Source organism: Tympanuchus pallidicinctus, unplaced genomic scaffold, assembly GCF_026119805.1.
Source record: "Tympanuchus pallidicinctus isolate F22 unplaced genomic scaffold, pur_lepc_1.0 scaffold3, whole genome shotgun sequence".
NCBI classification, from domain to species: Eukaryota; Metazoa; Chordata; class Aves; order Galliformes; family Phasianidae; genus Tympanuchus; species Tympanuchus pallidicinctus.
This window is the reverse complement of record NW_026294747.1, coordinates 106,135,806-106,157,707: the sequence shown is the minus strand read 5'-3', so window position 1 is coordinate 106,157,707 and position 21,902 is coordinate 106,135,806. Positions and strand designations below refer to the sequence as shown.

At 40.4% G+C, this 21,902-nt stretch overlaps 1 protein-coding gene and 1 long non-coding RNA gene across 11 annotated transcripts in view; one reads left to right on the top strand and one right to left on the bottom strand.

Annotated features, from left to right (window-relative positions):
- Positions 1-21,902, bottom strand: part of PDE1C (phosphodiesterase 1C) — a 306,686-nt gene that overhangs the window by 27,097 nt on the left and 257,687 nt on the right. For all 10 annotated transcript variants that reach the window (XM_052692642.1, XM_052692650.1, XM_052692641.1 and 7 more), the window contains 5 exons: positions 20,426-20,507; positions 14,578-14,698; positions 13,219-13,394; positions 10,528-10,824; positions 6,275-6,349 (listed from right to left, as the gene is read on the bottom strand). In XM_052692642.1, coding sequence (XP_052548602.1) covers positions 6,275-6,349; positions 10,528-10,824; positions 13,219-13,394; positions 14,578-14,698; positions 20,426-20,507 — 751 coding nt within the window. The remainder of the gene's footprint in view (positions 1-6,274; positions 6,350-10,527; positions 10,825-13,218; positions 13,395-14,577; positions 14,699-20,425; positions 20,508-21,902) is intronic.
- The window catches only part of LOC128085407 (uncharacterized), a 117,261-nt gene that overhangs the window by 78,656 nt on the left and 16,703 nt on the right, over positions 1-21,902 (top strand). The gene's annotated exons all lie outside the window — the stretch shown is intronic.

The window sequence follows — 21,902 nt, the reverse complement described above, 5'->3', positions numbered from 1 at the left end:
GGTAACCTCAAAATGTTCCCTGTGAAGTTAACTACTCAAAAAAAACCATTTAGGTACCTACACTCAACGTTTTACACCACGTAACTGGAATGAACATTCCACGTATTCACTTGAATCTGAAACCCAATCCAGATGCCACCTCTGAGTTATCAACTTTTCACATATCCACACTGTGTGATTTCATGTAAAGCAGAAGCAAAAATCAGCTTTTGGATCACTTCCTAAATACATAGCATGGTCTGAACTACAGTCTTAGAAAACAAGCCATAAAGGAGGCAGACAAAAGTCTCAATCAGGCACCTTCCATAAGTTAGACAGTTGTTGAACTGGCAAAACCATCCACATATTCTGACAGAGTAGCTCTCTGCTTCGTATTCCCCATGTTCTCACTGGGCATGCATGCCACAGAGATGTAATATTCCTGAGGTCAGGATGCTAACAGTGTGCTTTTCATTTATCATCAAAGATCACACCACTCCATGTTCTTCTATTTGATAGTAAAACTGCATACTTTTCAGAGTACATCTCTCTGAGGTGCTGGTTGTTTAATGAGCACACTCACATTTTTAAAAAAGAACATTAAAATGATTTTAAAAGAACAGAAGCTTTTTTCTCCCCTTCAGTTATGCTATACTGTGCTACTACGGACTTGTTGTTCATCAGAGATAAGTTATGGGGAAATGAATCTCCTTTTGGATGGGAAAATGTCCTCATGGTCTTCAGGCAAGCTTTTCCAGAGGGTATGAATACAATGCTTTCCAATTTCCAATGCAGGGCTATAACCTCTAATGTAATTCAAGTAGCAGGCCATAAAAGAAGTAAGAAAAGGAAGGAAATTGTCTCTAGAAGTGGCCTTTAGCTATTGTAATTCCAATTTGCCACCACTGCTGGATTCTGACATATAATATCAAAGCAATATCTTACAGAAGGAAGTCCAGCGTGCTTGCCTTACCAACTGAAATGGGCTTTTTGCTTTTGACAATAATGGAGAAATCAGCCTATCTTTTGGAATAGAAATAGAGAAGGCTCTGTTATTTACATGACTTTAAATTAACCATTTTTCCCATCGTTTACCAAGAATTAGCAGAGGGTTGTTAGAGTTACGGTAGTATGATTAGGTCATGGTTGGACTCAATGATCTTTAAAGGTCTTTTCCTACCTGAGTGATTCTATGATTCTATGTTTCCATGGTTTTCCCTCTCTGAAGAATATAGAGGTGAATGTTGTTCCCTTATGTTTGAGCAACCTCGGTTAGAACAGCACTAGCATCATGCAGATTATACAAGCAAGATTTTGACAGAAGAAATCTAGTGTTCAGTGCAATGATCAACACACAAAATGCACGTCTGAAAACCATATCTGCAGAAGGCTGCAAAGACAGATCATCATAAAGTGGCTGAACAACTTTGTGAAAAGCTGCATTCTCCTCTATATTAACAGGGAAGAATTCTGTTAATTCAGCTGTATCTGCAGTAAAAGTAGGGCCATCATCACAGTTCCACCACATCATCATTTAAAGTCCTCTCAAAAAAAACACTCCTACACCAAAGACATTCCCAGATAGCAGTGCTCTGTGCAAGCTACTCCATCACGAATGCTTCATTTTTTATTTTTTTTATCCTATCTGTGATAGGAAGTGACAGAGCCCCTGTATTTTACCTTTCTAAACAGGGAATTTTGTATTTGCTGATTGTCAAGAAAAAATAAGACCAAAAGGAGCTCTACATGTTGGCATGGTCAATGTACTGAACCCATAGGAAAGGATTTGAACTACTATTAAGCAACAGTCTAGCTTGAAACAAAACAAAACAAAACACAAAAGAAGATAAAGTACTATTCTGTCCTCATGAGGCCCCATCTGGAGTACTGCATCCAGGTCTGAGGCCCCCAATGTAGGAAAGATGTGGAGCTGTTGAAGTGAGTCCAGAGGAGGGCCATGAAGATGACCAGAGGGCTGGAGCACCTCCCATGCAAGGACAGGCTAAGGGAGCTGGGCTTGTTCAGCGTAGAGAAGAAAAGGCTGAAAGGAGACCTCATTGCAGCCTGCCAGTATCTAGAAGGGGATTATAAAAAGGAGAGGAAGCAACTTCTTACAAAGGTAGACAGTAAGAGGACATGGGAGAATGGTTTTAAGCTCAGGGAGGAAGGGTTTAGATTGCACGTCAGGGGGAAGTTCTTCACAGAGAGAGAGGTGAGGTGCTGGAACAGGCTTTCCAGAAAAGCTGTGGATGCTCTGTCCCTGGAGGTACACAGGGTGAGGTTGGATGGGGCCCTGGGCACCTGGTCTAGTTCCACATCTGGAGGTTGGTGGCCCTGCCTGCAGCAGGTGGGCTGGAACTTGATGATCCTTGGGATCACTTCCAACCCAAGCCATTCTATGACTCTGTGATAAAGGTGTAAATCCCTAGAACGCTTGTAATGTATGTACTCATCATAGAGACTGCACATGTGAACATGTGAAAAGATGCATACTGCCTTGCATTGTAATGTACTGTATTATTTGCTTTTGCACCGCACAGAGGCAAGTACTATTGAAATGTAGGGGTAAGATCTGACCACGAGGTGGGAGTGTTGCTCATCATACACGGCCAGGGCACACGAGGCTTTCCCAGCACATACCAGCAGTTCAAGATATGAGCAATAATACCCTGTGTATTTCTGTGCTTCAAGAAGCAGATTTGCTTTTTACCATGAGATAAGTTGCCAGGAAAACACACATAAATACACATAAACACACACAAACACACATAAACACAAACACACACAAATGAACCTGCAAATTTCTGTTATTTCCTAGCTGAAAAAGAGTAGCAGAATAACCTGTATTTTGATGACTGGAACAAAGAGTTGCACTGAAAACTTAATATTGCAGACATTTTCCCTACTAGGAAAAAGAAATGAAGCCATAACTTGTGAAAGTGCAACATGATGTAAAAAGTTTTCTCATTTATTCTAAGTATGTGAGTAGAAAAAATTGCAAAAATAAATGCTGTGAATGTATAAAAAATTACTTCTGTGTGACTGCTTTAAAATTTCCATTCCAAGTACTGAATAGTGACTATTTCACAGGGGAAAATCAGGTTTTCCAAAATGATTTAATAACACTTCATCCCACAGAAAACATTTGATGATGCTGTTGGTGCTGATGATGTCAGATAGGACTGTGTCTTTACAAAGAAATGGCAGTCTCATATCTCTTCTCTCGAAGCTGAAGATAAGGGCAGCACTGAGTAACAACTGAATGTCCCACACAACAAACAAAAAGCCAGTAACAGGAAGATAACATGACAATGAGGATGCTATCCTGTGTTTAAGAAACTCGAACAAGTTTTGGAAGCAATTAATACTGCATTCTAAGGCACAACTGCAGCTTGCACAGGTGTCCTCAAACTATTTAAACTAGCAGGCTGTGGTACCAATAGATTCAGCTGTGTGAAGCTCTGGCTAGATGCATTTATAGCTTCCCAGTGGCTTACAGAGCTTGATCCCTATTTCTGGAGGCATGCACACCAATCTGTGGGTAGCATAAAGGTAGCAGTGACACGTTACACCTGTGACTACAGCGCAGGCAAGCCACTTAATGTCTTTGTGTCCACATGGGATGGTTATTCGTATTTCCTTGGCCACCTGGTTCGCCATGAAGTAGAAGGATGATTAGAAATGCTTTAGCACTTATATATTCCAATTAGAACATGTAACAGTAATATCTTGTATGTGCTCAAAAAGTACCATGGACAAGATCATGCAAAGATTCGTGTAGTTACACTGCAGCTTTTTTCTCACAGCAGGACAGAACAGCAGACTGACCTCAGCTTGGGTGCAGGGCTCTAGCTGATGCTAATGGGAGGCCAAAAGAAAGCCAAAGCCCGCATGGGGTGTGATGAATCTGCACAAACGAGCACCTGTTTCACACAAATACACCCCACTTGCAGACTAAGAGGCTGTGAAACCCAAGCAGTGGGCCTGATGCTGCTAAAACCTGGGCTGATATTCACTCAAAAGCAATCTAGAAGTGGTGAGAAAATTCCAGTGCTGTAACCTGAGTCTTTCCAACTCCTCTGCTTTTTTTTCCCAGTATATTTAGGACCACGTCCCAACAGATGAGAAACCATATGTTTGGGTACATAGTTCAGTAGTCTACAAACAGCTACGTACTATTTGTGGGCAAGATTCATTTTTCCGCATCTCTTCCATGGCTGATAAGGAGATTTGCTCAGGACTGAGCAATGGACAGAAGGGGTCACGCAGTATTTCTCAAAACACAAGTGCCCAATATCCCAATACTTTCCTAGGGCTTGTCTTTCATCTTTCACAGATATTCCCTATTTCTGTTAGTGACATCATTAGTCACAATCTCTCTCTACAGTATTTGAATGAAAAACATGGAGCCCATAAATTGATTTTGCTTGGTTACAGTTCCTTATTCACTGTAATCAGCTGATCTCATGGCACTGGCCTTTTCCTTAAGGGGCTGAGCAGAACACATCCTTGCAGAAGAACAAACAGATTAAATAGCTAACAGTACTCCAAGATTAGCAACTTGGAAGTAAACAAATTTACTACCATACTTTTAAGTCAGCATGAAACATTCACTTCTTTGTCTTCCAGCCAGATTAAATAGGTGTCCCTACTCTTTCCAAGAGACTGCGACTGAAAGCTTTCAAAGGTGACCTTGTCCTCAAGTTTAGGGGCTCCCAAGCCTACTCTCATGGTTGGTCTGACGCCCCTGCATCTGCTAAGAGAAGCCCCAACCTTTCTGCATCTGCCCATCCTGCCAAGGGAGCAGTCTTTCTACACAGCCACTGTTCTGCCATCACCAACTGCAGTGGGGAGAGAAGCCATTCCTCCTACTAATCCTTGTGAAGCCATTACAGCTACATAAGACATGCACATATCGTAAATGCCTGCAGAGCCAGGCAGCTAATTGAATATTTGCTCTTTATTTCTGCATACTGTGTAAAGAGTTATGAATGGTACTCGTTCACGACTCTTCCTGACAGACACTTATCTGAAGTGTATAAATAATATGACATTCCAACAAATAATTGATTTTTCCTGAACAATCATTGCTAACAGAGCTCTGTATAAACTACATATTTGTGTGTCTGAAATTAATACATGTGATTATAGATGAATTGCTTTACTTTTTTCTTTTCTTTTTGCTAAGGATAACATTATCTTCTTATTTGTCACTTTTCTGCAAGAGTAAGAACACGAACTAATTTCTTACAAGGTAACAGTAAAAGCAAACAGCATCCTTCTAAACTGCAGCACTTAAAACGAGGTTGCCTTTCTTGATCATTAAAACACAATACTGTACTATTTATATTTAGGAATATTTCAATGGGTTTAATCGAGACATACAAAGGAAATCTCAGCTGTAGCATTTGTTTCCATTTATTCTGCTATGCAGTATTTAAGCAATCAGTTGTGGGGTGATGTGGAGTCAGATACTATCTTGTAGCCTTTTGCTGCACAGCTGAGAAGCAGAAGAGCACACATGCCACATCTCTTATAGGCGTTTTTCTGCTTTGCTGATGCTACTAAAACACCTGTGAAAATTTACAATAGGCTCAGGGCTGTATGAAATTATTTCTAGGTGTTTAAGAAACTGTCATACAACTTGGGATTGTTTCAGTTCAAAAGTGTTTTAGCAATATCCCTTTTCTAGAGTGTCCTTAACAGCGCTTCTGTGTTGATGTGCCTACTCTTGCTTGCTTCCTTCCCATACCTGCGGTTCAACAGCACTTGGCAAATTCCACCTCAGAGCATTAAGTCAAGGAACCTTTGTGGTTGGATAGACATAGTGTGATGTGCAACCAGAAAAAAGGAAATGCACCTTGTTCAGAGTTTTGCTTACATTTGTGTTTTGCACCTCCATAAAGTTGATCTTAACTGAGAGCAGAATTTGGCTCAAAGACACTCAGAAGGGTAGAACCTTACAGACCCATGTTTCATACTAAGCAGTTCAAACAATCCAGGATTTTTCTTATGGATGGTGCACAGAAATTGTTCAAGAAGATAAAGAAGATGGTTTACCAACAGAAAAATTAAGTGGCATTAGACATTACGTGAAAGAGATGATTTTCCCCCAGAATACCCCTAATGGCTTCTGTCAGAGGAGCTGGCTTCTGTCATATCTAATGACTGTTCCTGTTAAATGTTTTCCAGGTGACCACACAATTTTTTTTAATCATAAAATATGGATGCTTATAAAACAATAGATTGCATATAGAAATGAGTGACAAAACAAAACAAAATAGTAAGTCCTTACCATCTGTTTTCTTTGATTCATTTCCCACACTAGATTGATCTTTTTTGTCTGCCATACTGTCTTCCTTTATTTCACCTAGAATGAATAAATAAGGGATACTATAAGCATTATAATTCAAACTGCAGTGTATTAATGCCTGTAACTCCATCAAATGTCAACATCCAAGAAAGATTTTCCTTAAGAGGAAATATTCAGATTCACAATGACCTAGGATTAGGTCATATAATGCATATAATTAGGTCAGAACAATGCAACACTCAGTGTTTATCTGACTCCAGCAGAAAACCAAGCTTCACAATTTACTTTCATATTCTGCTAAGACCCCTTTAAGTGCCCATGCAAACTCATGCTCCTCCTCACTGCACATGCACCATTAAAACCTGAACACTACCTCCATCTCAAAATCAAGACTCTAAAAAATGTATGCTTTTAAAAGACTGAGTTAAGATCCTGTGAGGCTCTGTCACAGGTCTCTGCATTAAAGAACCAGTTTAGATATCCTAAAAAGTCCTGCCTCATTGGATCACCCTTTCTCTTACCAGCTTTACTTATCCACAAATCATTTATGCTGGTCTGTGTACACTGATATCAAGAAACAGACAAGCATCCTAGCATTGATCACTGGATTTTGAGTCTATACAGCAAACCAGGAAGACAGGGTCTTTAGGAGTACACCAGTCGATGCAGAACAAAAATGGGAATTAGTGCTGGAGTGTATTTTAAAAAGCCTAAAAGGGTAACTGAGGTCCTTCTTATTTTCTGTCCTCTATCAGTCGCACAGCAGAGCACAACAGACCTTCCCAGACATCTCCCCGCTGAAAAGAATGTTCTGTTGCCAAATGCCACTATGAACTAAAATTTACTTCAAGAGATAGATACAGTAGAATAGGGCTCATTCAGCAACAAAGGAGGTCTCCTTGCTGCAGATGTCCAGAGATGTCCAGAGAAGCAGGCAGCCTGCACAGATGGGAGCAGGCATCTCTTCCTTCACCCAAAAGAGAGCAGCAGGGAATTTGTAATCCACATCTCAACATGAAAAAAACCCTGTATTAAATCTCACTTCAGAATTTTGTAAATTCGAGTACATGCTGTATAAAAGCAACGCTTACTCCAGCTGTATTACTATTTTTTGCTATTATTACCACTTCCTAGCCTTTGGATCGAGAACTTAGGGATTGCTATGATAGAGAGGAACAAATCTGCCTTCAAAACAATTACTGTCAATGAGTATTTATTTTTGAAACAGCTCAAAAAAGTGAAAATGTAGAGAAACGAGGCCCGCCTCTTCTAAACTGTGCCCTAACCACTGGAACAACTGTTATTCTTGGATGACAGAAGATTGGTTTCTCCCTCTCTAATTAATATTCCTGCAATAGAAAAGTGGTTTTGAAATCTTAAAGCATTTAGCAAGATGGAAAAAACATGTCCTGTTTTGTTCTCATTTGGAACCAAAATTTCCATGGTTTTCTTATTAAGGCCATTGTGTAGGTGAGAAAAAAATGAAAACAAGACATGAGACAGACAGCAACTTCCTCAGCTTATTATATATTATATATTATTATATACTGACATTGATTCGGGCTTCTTTGGAAAGTCCAATCTGAAGAGAGGTATGAGCAGCTCCAGGTACTCCAGGTAGGACTGAGGTGTCTGCTTGAAAAAGATGGTCTCTACAAGGACACTGTATTCAAGATGAAATGAAAATGTACCCAGCAAGGCACAGAAGGCTTCTTACATTCCCATTGTATAAATGAGGGACTTGACCCTAAGTGTGTGCAGGCAAAGACGATGGGCATGCACACACACTTTATTTCCCAGTTTGACATCTCTGAGAAAGCACAAGGGAAGTGAGCAGGGAGTGAGAGGTGAGAGAGACTTCCAGCTCCTCTGACAATACAATTTTTAACTTTCATTGAATATCTTTTTATGAATAGGAGACTGCTGGGTATTGCGATATCTACCATGCCATACTGCCAGTAGCAGAGCAGAACAATGATCATAATGGTCTTTCTGAAAGAGATGACAAAGGCAAAGGCAGATATCTCATGACAAGGTATTAACAGATGTAAAATAAAGGAAACTGCATGAACCCAGATATATGAATGTTAGATTTCATCAGTCTCCGAAGATTCTGCAGAGAATGTAATTCATTAGGGCCTTCTCCCATTAATTAAAGAGCAGAATTTCTTGCCCTAAGGAAGACACTAATTTGCAGAAATCATTATAATTCCTTCCAAAGCACTTCAGACACCTGCAGCAGAGAGACATTGCAGAAAAAGGTACGGTGAAAATCACCAGAGCATACTTAGCCCTTATATTGTTAGAAGCCTGTAAAATAAAGGATTTCAGGAGCAAAATCTATTGCAGTCTAACTGGGATTTCACATCGCCAACCTTTTTGTTTCTTTGTGGGGCCCACAAACACTGCTGGAAGAGAAATCCCATGTGTAACAGCATGACAACTTGGATCTGTCTAGTCCTTCCAATCTAAAAACATCTAATGACAAAATAATCACTGGGAAAGGCCTGCACCCAGTCATACCAGGAGTACTTCAAACAGAATTCTTGCCTCAGCTGCCATCTAAGTCCACTCCCTTAGCCCCGGAATTTCAATGTCTATACAATTACTCATTTTTTCCTAAGAGGATGCTTCAGAATCTCAGTGTTTTGCTGGTTTTGGACTGGCTGACATTACCAAGATGATGAGAAATCACATGAGGCTGTACTGTCATTTCTTGCTAATGACTTAGAGGAGCAAGGCTGGCAAGGCAAGGACAGTGAAACGGCCAATAGCCAACTGATCTGTTCTGAGGGACAGAATCAAATAAGACAACAAAGTCCTGGGAGTGCAAGTGAAAAGTCCTACTGTCCAGATTATCTTTTCTTCAATCTTGCCAGTTGGAGAAAAGAGGAAAGCCAGAAATAGGCATGTAATACGTATCAGCTCCTGGCTATGTGGCTGGTGCTAGCTCAAGGTTTTTATGGTTTGGTTTTTATGAGAATGGGACTCCCTGTGAAGAATAGGACCTGTTAGGGAGGGATGGGATCCACCTGTCTAGAAGGGCATCTTTGGCAGCAGGCTGGCCAAACTAGTGAAGCAGGCTTTAAAATGAAGGACTTGGGGAGTGGGGTTCAAGTGCTCCATTGCAACCAACTGGGAAATAAGCCAGGCCAACCAGAACAGTGACAAATGTTCCTTAGCTGCCTCCTATGACATAAGCCAGAAGGTCAATCACCTCCAGAGTGCGTATAACTATAGGGGATTATTTTGCATCCCTGCTTCCTCTGCTCCCTTTTCTCCTTGTTTACAAATACCTACAGGGCTGGAAGCAAGCTGATGGGCCAGGCTCTTTTCAGTGGTGCCCAGCAACAGGACAAGGGGCAGCTGGCACTTAACTGGAACATAGCAAGTTACAGTATAAACATGAGGAAAAACTTGTTTTCTTTGAGGATGATAGAGCACTGGAACAGTCTGCCCAGAAAGGCTGCAGAGTCTCCCTGTCTGGAGATATTCAGAACTCACCTGCACGTCTTCCTGTGGTACTTTCCATAGGGAACTTGCTTTAGCAGGTGGTTTGGAGTTGATGATCTACAGAGGTTCCTTCCAACCCCTACAATTTCATGATTCTGTGATTCCTAGGTCTAATAACTTATTTTAATGTGATATGCAATTTTCAATTCAGTTCTTTTTCCACCTTTTCTAAGTGCAAAATATAATTATTTTAACTCACTAACAGTTTTTTGACAATAAATCTTTAAGAAAAGGCTCATGTTTGCCATAATAAAACAGAACAAATGTAGTATAAATAAAATAACTCTTAAAAGCAGCGGAGAAGGGAAAAGAGCTGCAGTCCTAAAACATAATTACATTTGAGAATCAGTTCAAAGATACATTAAATTGGCCTTTGAAAGTGTTTATATCTTCAGCATCTCCTCTTTTGACTAACCAGTGAATCAGTGAAGTTGTTCACTGAACCACAATAGTTTGTTTCAGCTTTGAAGTGTACATCAAAACAAGCTGATTCATTTCCATGAGAAGAGTCTTACTGCCCTTTGCCAAAAGCACAAAGCAGACATTATGAGCTCCATCTCTTACAAAACAGTAATACTTGGAAGTACCAATGCCGAATTCTAGGAAAAGGTTCTGCACCCAGGACAACTTTTTTCACAACATCAACTGCTCCCATCCCATTACTGAGATGAAATGCCACGTTTAGGGCGGCATTCACCTTTCAGTGGAAGGAGAGAACTTACCATTCTGGACACGTTTCTCTTCCTTTGATGTGTGATGAGAATCCATTCCCTTATCTGTCCTAGGAACGCTTTTTCCTTGAGAGGCTTCGTGTCTGGTCACTCCAATTTGCCCAGTCCCATTTAGGTGGGAATTTTCACTGGAATCTGAACTTTTGTTTTCCCCAGGATTTGGTTCTTTGCTGTTCTCCGTCTTTGCTGCTGTGGCATCTTCAGTTGGCTTCTCATCCTTTTCATCTGTTTTCTTTTCATCTGTTCCCTGATGAACACTTTCCTCTGCTTCTTTTTTAGCTTTTTCTTCTGCATCCTCAGCAAAGAGAGAAGCAAAACATGAAAAGAAATGATGATTATCAGTCAATTTTGCAAGAAATACAATTCACACATATAACTACTTCAGCTTTTAACGTGCAAACAGGTGTTACTTAGGTAAGTGTAGGAATTGACTTGACAAGGGAAAAAGAGCACAGGAGAACATTTAAGAAAGTACTCTGAAAAAAATACCTTGTGTTGGCCTACATCATATGTACATGTATATTTTTAACCATATGAGGTTCCCTTCTGAAAATGCAGCTCTTTGGAAAATTTAAGAGGTAAATTAAAAAGAGATATTAGCTCTGTAAGTATGTCTTTAGGGGTACAGGGGTTATCTTCATTCCTGATATACAAGAGTCAGTCAAATCACATTTAGTTTACCCTATGTTGCACCACATAATCCTAAACTTTGAAAGTCTTGGTTCTTTGAAAATCCATTTTTCCCCCTTTTCCAAGTTGCTTTCAATTCCAGCTTCCTTATCTCTTCATTTCTACTTACTGCTATAATTTCTTCACATCTCTGTCCCTTCTTACCAGAGTAACACGTTACTATCAGTACCTTCTCTTCCATTCCCAAAAGGGGAACGTGTCCCAGAACACAACTACATCCCTTAATCATAGAATCATTTAATGTAGTGCTCGAGCTAAAAAACCTATGTGCAGGCAGAAACTCTGTAATTTTCTCCTCTTTTCTATGATCAGAAAAGAATTAATGTGCAAAAGCAACTGAATAACTCAGCCCACACTCAATTTAGAGCCTTATTGAGCTTCAGGACATATCTGTATCCATACTGACTTTAAGCATTCAGAAGTGACTGCACTGTGCTGCCTAGTATATCTTATTCTGCCTCCCTACAGGGTTTCTAGGTCTGCAGTATCACAGCCCACCCATCCATCACCCTATTGTGGATAACCAATTGTACTCTAATTGAGATAGGAATCACAAAGAGATGTATTTCCTGGCTTCTGAGACATTTTGTAAGCTGATAAGTAGACAAGCATATCCTGCAAATCAAAGAATAGAGTCCAATTAGTCCAATGGAAGCAATCTTGACACCTATAGGGAAGACGTTGTGGTCCTTACAGGAGCAGCAACTTAGCCAGAGAGCAAAAATCACAAAAAAAAACAATGGTGTCTCCTCAAGCACTTCTTATGAATGAACCAGGAACAGTTTTGAGAACAGTGTACCAATGGGTTATAGGAGAGAAAGGTGAAAGCTCTCTGTATAAGAAATGTCAATTTGTGTTTCCTTGTCAGCAGCTAGCTCAAGTTAATTACTTTTTAAATGAATAAATTACGGCTCACATGAAAATATAATTAAATTAGATATGTGCTTCCCTGGCTTTACTAATCGCTCTTGAAATCAGCAGCAGCTCACATAGACAGCTTTCTGGGAGCCTGATGGTATTCAGCTCACTTTATTCTGAGGATCTGAAAAGAAACCAAAATGCTGCATCTGCACCCAAACAAGAGAAGAGATTCAGCTCAGGAAACTAGGGCTTGCTACAGCACTGCTGGATTAGCACCTCCATGAGCTTCCCTGCACCATTAGACAGGCCTTTCAATTAGACAGATCTGCTTTGGCAAATAGAGAACCAAGCCAAGTCTTCCATTGGTCATAAAGCCCAAACCGCATAACGTGTTACAATCAAACTCCTTCCATTTATATGAAATACAACAGCTCCATTAAATAATGGGTTTAGTAACGAGCATTCAGCTCAAAGGAGACACTGTATCACAGTTTCATGAAGAAATAAATGTAATCAAATTCTGACTTTGTTTTCTCCAAACACATCTAAATGACTCTAAGGCACTTTCAGTTGTATGACATTTTGGATGCCTGGTCTGCTTCCAAGCTCACAATCAATGCAGACTTTATATTCTGCAGTCCTGCACAGATTTGTGATATCATGAGCAGAAGCAGCAAACTTCCTATATTCTCATCCAAGGTATCACTGCAAATATGAAGCCAGACATGGATCCAGAATACCATGGCCTTTTCAGCTGACATATCATTCCTATCTCTTTCAATCTTAATAGTAAACAATTGATAACACGTCTCCCAAAATCCTTTTCCTGCTGTTTTTGTACATGCTCTGAGTCTGACTCATGACCTTTGGGGGCTTCCCTTAGAATTCCTTTTTGTCCTCCTATTGTCCAAATCCTCTCTGTTATCTACACTTACATCACACAGAATCATGTACGGTACAGATGAGTCACAATATTCCTATCTTTCTGAATTCAGTGTAAGCTGTTGACCTAGAGAAGCAGATTCTTTCAAACTAGCAGTGCTTACTTGGAGAATAATTTGATTGAAGATGAGTTTGAAGTAGAAGAGGTCAATAGAATTTTTATTCTTTCACTAAGAAGCCTGATGTTACCTTTGGTGGCTTGTGCTTTCCATTTCTCCCGGTTCTGCTGCACCACCTCAGTCCAGGTGGCTTTAAAACATTTGAAGTCCACAGTGAGTATGGAGCAGTTGAGTGAGGCACTTCCTTCTGACCCAGTGCTCTTGACACTTGATCTCTTAACTTCAGAGGGACTGATGCTATTCAGACTGGGACACAAGATCACAAAACGTAACAGAAATCAGTGCACCTAACACAGCTAAGAAATTATTACTCTAAATCTAGATAACACCCAAAGAAGAAGAAAGATAACCTTGAATCCTCCACAATTCCCTCCCTCCCTTTAGCCCCACGGCAATCAATGTTAAAGCAAGCAGCACAATCTGAGCCAGCTTTAGAAATAATGGACTCTCCCTGATTGTTGATAGACATGATTCCTTACAAAGAGAACCACACAAAGTGGTTCTTTGCTGTGCATCTCCACTCCCTAAACATCAAATGGAGAGTCAGACAAACCTAGAAATCCAGTATGTCAAAGGAGGAGTCTCCTCAAATTCACCTGTTGGAGTCATTAGACACAGAACTGCTGTATACCAGCATCCATCCAGGGTTTGATGACCTCATTAAAGTTGAAATAGGCACTCATTTCAGTTACAGACCTAGCAGTTCTCTTTCAAGGAGAGGCATGTCATAGTGCACATTTTAATAAAGACAGCAAGATAACTAATATAGAAAGATATTAGTGGTTGCCCTGAATGTAACAGTCCAAGAATAAAGAATTTGCTTGGGGAAAAAATCCTGATTTGGAGGCTTCACTCTAAGCAGTACAAACCATGTGCCACCTGAATCCCAAGACATGTCTTGTTCATGAAATTACTGAAGTAGCAGATTCTCCACAACTGCAGAAGGGAATGAATGGGCCAAGACTCCTTATATCCAAGCTGCAGGTGAACTCTGGTGATAATTCACACATTTGAATAACTCTAAGTAAGTCTTCCTATACTTCCCGATCCTCTTTAATTACGTGTTTATACTTCCATATTCCTAGAAATGAGTGCTTCTCAATGACACTACCTACCTCCTGTTTTGGCATTAGTGAATGAGAGAGCACTACATGGCTACACCCACTTGCATTCAGTGCCTCTAGAGGCTTGGCTCCATTTCCAAGATGGCCAGCCTCCCTCTTTGCCCTACCTTGGCTTGAGTTTCCCTTCAAAACAGCCACATCACAAGGTGAGCTGTTTTGCTGGCAATGTGGACAGCAAGCTTTACAACACGTGGCAGACATACACTGTGGAGGGATGGATGTGGACACAGACCATGACATTCACCAGGGGACCTGGATGCAAAAGCAACACGTGCTCTAAAGGGAGAGGACGTATGGTTGTTCACCTGGAACGTCTGAACCCAGACATGCCAGAACGAGAAGCTTCATCTATGAGCGGTGTCACAATCTTCTCAGTCATATCAGTCAGCACAGTAAAAGTGGGTTCCACGATGAAATCAATGAAACCTGAGCAGAAATGCAAGCACAGTCAAGAAGGTGAAATAATGATTAATGTGAAGTCACTGCATCAGCGATCTCAGACAAACTCATTCTAAAAGTGCAAGGTAGCTGAGCATACTTCTAGTTCCATTTCCCTTGCCTGATTTGCTTGATTTTTTTCTATACTTCTAAAATGTCAGACAATGAATCATATTTTCATACTTAGCATAATTAAAAACATTACTTCCAAATTCTCAGAATTTCATACTAATACTTTGTAAATGAAAGAAAAAATCATGCATTACTGAACCTTCAATCTTACATGAGCATCCGAACCACATGCTTCCATAACTTTGATATATTCTTGTGCAAACTTAAGTGCAAACTTAACTTTCCTTTCATGTTGTTAAACAAAAATGCATGCAGTATAAAGCCACAGCTGGAAACTGAGTGCAGTTAACCCTAGGAAACTTCACATTATTTTTAAAAACACTGCAAATTTTACTGACTGAGAACAGTGTGTCACAGGAACCCAGAGGATACTGAGAATTTGATTTATGTGTGTCTGCCTGTCTCTATGTCTCTTCTAATCTCCTTCAATATTTTTTTTACTTCTTAGTGACCAAAGAAATCCAAGTCATCGATGCAAATCATTGGACTTCATTATGAGGGCTGATCTGAAAGTAGTGCCTCTTATTTTATTACATTGGCCCACAACAGCAAAGGCAGATGTTGGTGATATGGCAGAAGGGAGTGAACCTTCCAACCAATATTCTGCTAAAGCCTGTTGCCTTGCGACAGATGGCAGCAGATGGCGCCTGAGATGAAAGTGTGCATGAAGGAAAGCTGTGTCACTGACTTCTTCCACATGGAAAAAAATGACACACTGACATTCATCAACACTTACTGAACATTTATGGAGACCAAACAGCGGATGTCACCACAGTGAGGCAGTGGGTGATGCGTTCCCACAGCGGCAACAGTGACAGTGGATCACCTCTGCTGGTACAGATTCTTGTGAATGCAGCATGATGGCTCTTTCAGCAGCTCATCACTGCTGCAAATGCATACTTCATGGTAGTGACAATGTTGAGAAACAGTGTTTTGTCACTGAGAATGCACTCCATCAAATAGGGTTATCGTGCTCTTTGTATCTGTTTTGGTTTCCATGGAAATAAAGAGGAGGCATAACTTCCAGAGCAATCTGAATAGCAATTATGTAATTTATACTATAATCCCAAACCACTCTTCAGTATTCTCTTTCTTCTTACCTAAAGACACTGTGATTTAAATTCAAAATAATTAATCCGGATTTAAAACTTATTAATGGTGTAGCCTAAGACTAATTCACCATCATCTTTCTTTTTCAAAAGACTGAGTGTGAAGTAAATATTTCTGTACCCCAGTGACTAGGATGTTCTTATCAATTGCCATTGCATACTGAGGAGTTGGTAACAGGCAATTCATTCATTGCACCTGAGAACACCACCACAACAAACACTGGCAGGAGAATTGTTTCCCTAAAGCCCACCACAGTACAAGCAAAGAAACCAACAAACCAGAAACATAAACTTCTCAGCCTTCATACAATGTTTTCTGAAGCTGTAATTTTCTTTCTTGCCAGCTACTGGACAAAAATAAAAAGGTGTTCTTACATTTATCAGTTGCAAGTGAGTTTCATCTCTCATCAGACAAGCTTTCTACAGTCTGAGAAAGATTGAGAAGCTTTAACTCCTAATATTCATGTCAGGATGCACAAGTTTTGGCCTGGTTTTCTTTGAAATCTGTTTGCCTTCCCCACTCCGGACAGCAGCTTGACCTGCACATGAATCTCTCATGATTTCTATACCTCAGTAGGGTACAGACATATTTACCAAAAGTATTTTTATTGAGGAAGAAAAAAGATGATAAACTGATCACTACCATTAGTAAATTTTAAAACTAAGGTTCTTTGTTTGATATTTGTTTTAAAAAATGTATTAGTTTTAATACTGAAAAATTGATCCATAAATTAAAGAAACAAGAGAAGGAGACATTCTTTATTTTGAGGAAATTTTTGCTTCATTTTTATGGAAAGAGTGCATGCTGGAAAGCCTTCTGTCTGCATTTATGAAATCCCTTAGTTAATAAAAATGCCTGCCCGCTGTCTGTGGCATCTGCAGTCAACTTTCAGCAGTAAACCAGCAACTACAAACAAGCCAAGCCACCAGAACAGGATTTCTATGCTCTGTCCCTGGCAATATCAATAGCACAATTTTATTTAAGGAAGTATAGATGGTTTTGTTTGTTTGTTTATTTGTTTCATTTGTAGAAACTCACGGCTGCTCACTGCGTGATTTGGAATTCAAAAGGAACTTGCTTCTGCAAAGAAATGCAGTCATTACTAACCCAGTGAACAGCCTCTTGGGACTGTTGATCAAATAAATACATGAATAGGATCAGATTCTTTCCCTGGGAATCTACCTTACAACTGAGAAAGCCTTGCCTCAGCAGAGAAGCAGAACATGTAAGACATTCTGATCTAACAAAGGAGGTGTTACAGACAGATGATGCCAATATACATAGCAGACAGAAATGAAAACTTTACATCAGAAGCCAAGGATTATGGACAATGGCCCATTGGTGTCAATGGATCACAAAACCACACAAAAGAATACAGTGACAAATAGCATTCAACCAAATAAGGCTGCCTTTACACGCTGATGGAGTGCCGCTTTTATAAAGTGTAATTATCCTGGTGACAGTTTAATTCATCATTAATTTTGCAGTGGCTTGACAAAATACATCCATAGTATAGAAGTTTCTTGGCTCTCCTGGCCTTCTGAGTCAAAAAGCATGAAAGCAGAGGACAAGGCAAATTGGTTTCTAAGCACACTGAGCTTACCAGAGCTCAGAAGGGGACATGCAGGAAGCACAGCTCCTCTTCCTGGTAAGGTGTGAGGGACATATCTTAAAGCTGCCAGAACCACTGTGAAAGATAAGTCCAAATGTGTCTTTTCCTCCACACCAACCACAGAGAGGTCGTCATCTCCCATAGCAGCAGGCATAGTCTGCACAGGAATCTTCAGCATGGGTTTTAGCTCATACTGAAGCTCTTTAAGTTTGCTGTTGCTTCCCTCCACTGAGCTACTGGCAAAATATAAGTCTTCTCAGGGCTTGTGTTGTGCTGTGTACACATACACACCTCTCTGGGGTACTGTTTCAGAGGGCTACACTCTAGAAATTTGGCATCCAGTTTGGGTTTGTACAGGGCTTTTCAAGTTCAGATTGTTGCATGAACTGCCTAAGCTTGCAGAGCCAGAAAAATCTGAATGAAGTCCACTAAGGGAGTGGCTGCCTAACGAGAACAATGAAATAATTTTAAACAAGAAACAGCTCTGAGCCACAGACGTGAACCTGTACTTTCCTAAGCTTGGAGATATATTTGTTTTGTTCTTTGGCCAGCTCAGGAGACAGCTGAGAAATTTCATACTTCAAATTCTTCTCTTGATTGCTTTCCTTGAATACATTTGTTTTCTTTCTGCTTCTGGACTCAGTTCCCTTATGCCGGGAGTCAGCATTATCTGTCTTTTCTTCTTCCATTTGGCATTCTGTTCTCCAGTCATGGATAGATAACATTTTTCACTAGCTTTGTGGGCATAAATATCTATCCATAAATCCACCTTTTCTTCTCAAGTTGTCTCTTTTTTTGCTTCTAGCCAGCAGAACATGCCTACTTCAGTTAACTCCTCTTGACTTCTCCCCAGCTATCAGGCTTACTGTTTCCCCATCCTCCTTTTCTTTCACTAATTGGAGGAGACGTTTGGGTAGAGTGCACTCTCAGTAAATTCACAGATGAAACAAAACTGGAGGGAATGGCTGACTCATCAGAGGAATCGTGACAGGCTGAAGAGGTGAGCTGGCAAGAACCTCATGAAGTCCTGCAGCTCCTATTTAGCAGAATCATAGAATGACTTGAATTGAAAGGGTCCTCAGTGATCATCTAGCTCCATCCCCTGTGCCACAGGCAGAATTTCCAACTGCTAGATAATAATAATATAGTAAAATAGTAATAAATCAGGTTGCCGGGTCTTGAATGCCTCCAGTGACGGGCATCCACAACCTCTCTGTGAAGCATGTTCCAGCACCTCACCAATGTTTTCATTGAGAGCAAAAACCTACCCCTGACATCTGATCTAAATCTTCTCTCCTTTAGTTGAACACCATTCCCCTTTGTCCTATCACTATTTATACATGTAAACAATTTCCCTCCTGTTTATAATCTCCCTTTAAACACTGGAAGGACACAATGAGGTCTTCCTGGAGTCTTTTCTGCTTCAGACTGAACAAAACAAGTTCTCTCAATTTCTCTTCATAAGAGAGGTGCTTCAGTCCTCTGGTCTTCCTCATGGCCCTCCTCTGGACTTTCTCCAAAAGCTCCACATCTTTCCTGTGGAGGATGAACAATTCCAGGCACTCAGTTGAGAAGCAGATCTGCAGAGAAGGACTGAGAGGTCCTGATGACCCCAAGTTGAACATGAGTTAGCAACATGCCCTTGCTATCATGCACAGTTCTGGGCCTCCCATAACAAGAGAAATGGGGATACACAGGAAAAGAGTCCAACACAGGGTCACCAAGATGGTCAAGGGATGGGAGTACCTCTGCTATGAGCTGGGACTACTCAGTCTGGAGAAGACTCAGGAGAGATCTTAAAAAAGCCTATGAACATCTGAAGGGAGAGTGGAAAGAGGACAGAACCAGGCCCATTTCAGTGGTGCCCAGTGCCAGGACAAGAGGCACACACTGGAAAACAAAAGGTAAGATCAAAACATCAGAAAGCACTTTTTAACTGTGCAGGTGATGGAGCACTGGAATAGGATGCCTGGAAGGTTTTGAAGTCCCTCCTCAAAAATCACCTAGATGTGGTGCTGAGAAACCTGTTTCTGATGTTCCTGCGTGAGCAGAGGTTGGACCTAGATGGCTCCTTCCCACTTCAGACATTCTGCAACCCCGTGATTTTGCAAGAGAGAAAGAAAGGACTATTAGTGAGTCTGTAAAAAGAACTCTGCTTCTGAATGGAGTTGAAAATGGTTTCTGTGCAAAATACTGATTGGCTTTGAGCACTGAGAGGGAAAGGGTGGGGAAAATAAGTGAAAAAAACAAACAAAGAAACAAACAAATGAAAAATACAACAGTTTTTGTCCAGGTCATCAAAAGGACTGACGTTATGTTTCCATAACCTCTAAGAAAACTCACAGCACAATGCCATGCGTACCTCATATCCAGTGCTCAGAAAACCACAGAATAATGTCATAACTGGGCACTGCAGTCAGTTCTGCAGTCACATACATCAGAATTAACTCTACTGCAAGGAAAGACCACTGTAAATTTAACGGCTCCTCAGCTTTGAATTGTTGATCTGGAGAAAATACCACTGCACTTTATTACTTCTTCTCTATAACCTAGCTTCAAATAGTGAGAGATCACAGTAACCTCCATGCACAGGGAGAAATAAGTTTTCTGGCCTCAAGTTGCACCAGGAGAGATTCAGGTTGGAAGAAAAACTTCTTCTCTGAAACAGTGGACAGGCTCTGGAATGGCTGCCTGTGTTCAAGGAATGTTTAGATGTTGTATGAAAGGACATTTAGTGGGAAATATTGGATGGTTGGACTGGATGATCTTAGAGACCTTTTCCAACCTTGGTGAATCTATGATTCTGTGATTCTAAGTTTTGTTTTTAAGATGCCACTTACAATGCACCAGAAGGGACATACCTATTTGAGACTGAGCAACCATAGTGGACTTCCGGTCACACAACGGAGAGAAGGGAAGCCCTAGCTCTGCTTCTTTGTCACCCTGGAGAAAAAAAAAAAAAGAGAATAAATTAGAACAAGGCATTGAACTTTGATATCTTAGGTCACTGCTGTAAAAGCAACCCATTTTACTTTTTTTACTGAAGTAGGTTTTGTACATGCACGTTTTTGTAAACGCAGATTATTTATGGAGAACTGAGTCTGGCTGGAAAAGTCGTGGTCCAAGGAGAACGGTGGGAATCAAACATTTTCATTCCAGCGAATCCTTCCTCATAGCTTTCCCTGTCTGCTTGGTACTTCCAAGCACTACGTAGGCACCCTTTTGTACTTAAGAATGATTCTCTTTGAAGCTCTCTGGAAAACTCAGCAGAACACCGTCCTCAGTATCGTGATTGATCCTTCAGGATTTGCACTTGCTAAGGCTTTTTTTCCTTTTGTCTTTCAGATAAGGAATTACAGGTTATGGCTGGCCAGATACAGATCACATTTTTTGCCCAAAGGAAACACTGATATTGTTAACATTTCATGTAAGAGCTAAAGAACAAAGGTACAAACGTGCTTCCAGCCCTCAGAACTGACAGTCCTTTCTTAACATCACAAGACGGTGTGGAAGATCAAGTGTTACAAACCCATTTCTTCCAGTCATTTAAGCTGCATATTCACACCAAGCTTGCTTCAGTCACACTATTACAAATTGCTTGAGGCTGATAGGATACATAGGATGACAGCTGCAGTAATCCCCAGTGAGCATTCAAACTTAAACAGCTTATTAAATGTACCAGAGAACCAATTCCTTAAATCAGCAACTCACTTTAACTGTGCTGAACTTCATGCCATTATTCCGACTAATGTCAAATGGAAGTCAAAATAGCCAGCAAACAAATTAAGGAAAAACTGTAGGCATAGGAAGCACTGAATAGGTTTTTTCTTTGTTATGATTATAACGTACATAAACAGAAGGAATAAATTCTGCCAGAGGTTAGAGCTTTGGGTGAAACAACAATTTTCTCCTGCTTTATGTTAGGAGTCTGATGTACAAATTTCAGGGTAAGCAGAAACCAAACACAGAAATATTTTGAAGTAACCTGTTATCATGTCTGCCACACCTCTCAGGAAAAGCATTTTTCAGCACCAGCTCTTATCTAATCATCACTTTTCTCTAACTCCTCGTGCCTCTTACAAACCCCAGAGCCCCTAACAGCCTTCCTGACTGCTCAAAGACATACATGATTTTGAAGCTGTTCAGGCAGATCCTTCATGGATAGCTAAATTGCTAGGTAAAACATGCAAGATATTTCCTTTATGAGATCTTTATTCCAGCTGCTGAATATCAGTCAATAAAATTGTATTCAAAAGCAGCATTAACATCTACAAACACACATAGTTCATGCAGGAAGACCTGTGTCACATGCTGGAGAACTGGAAACCAAGAGCTTTA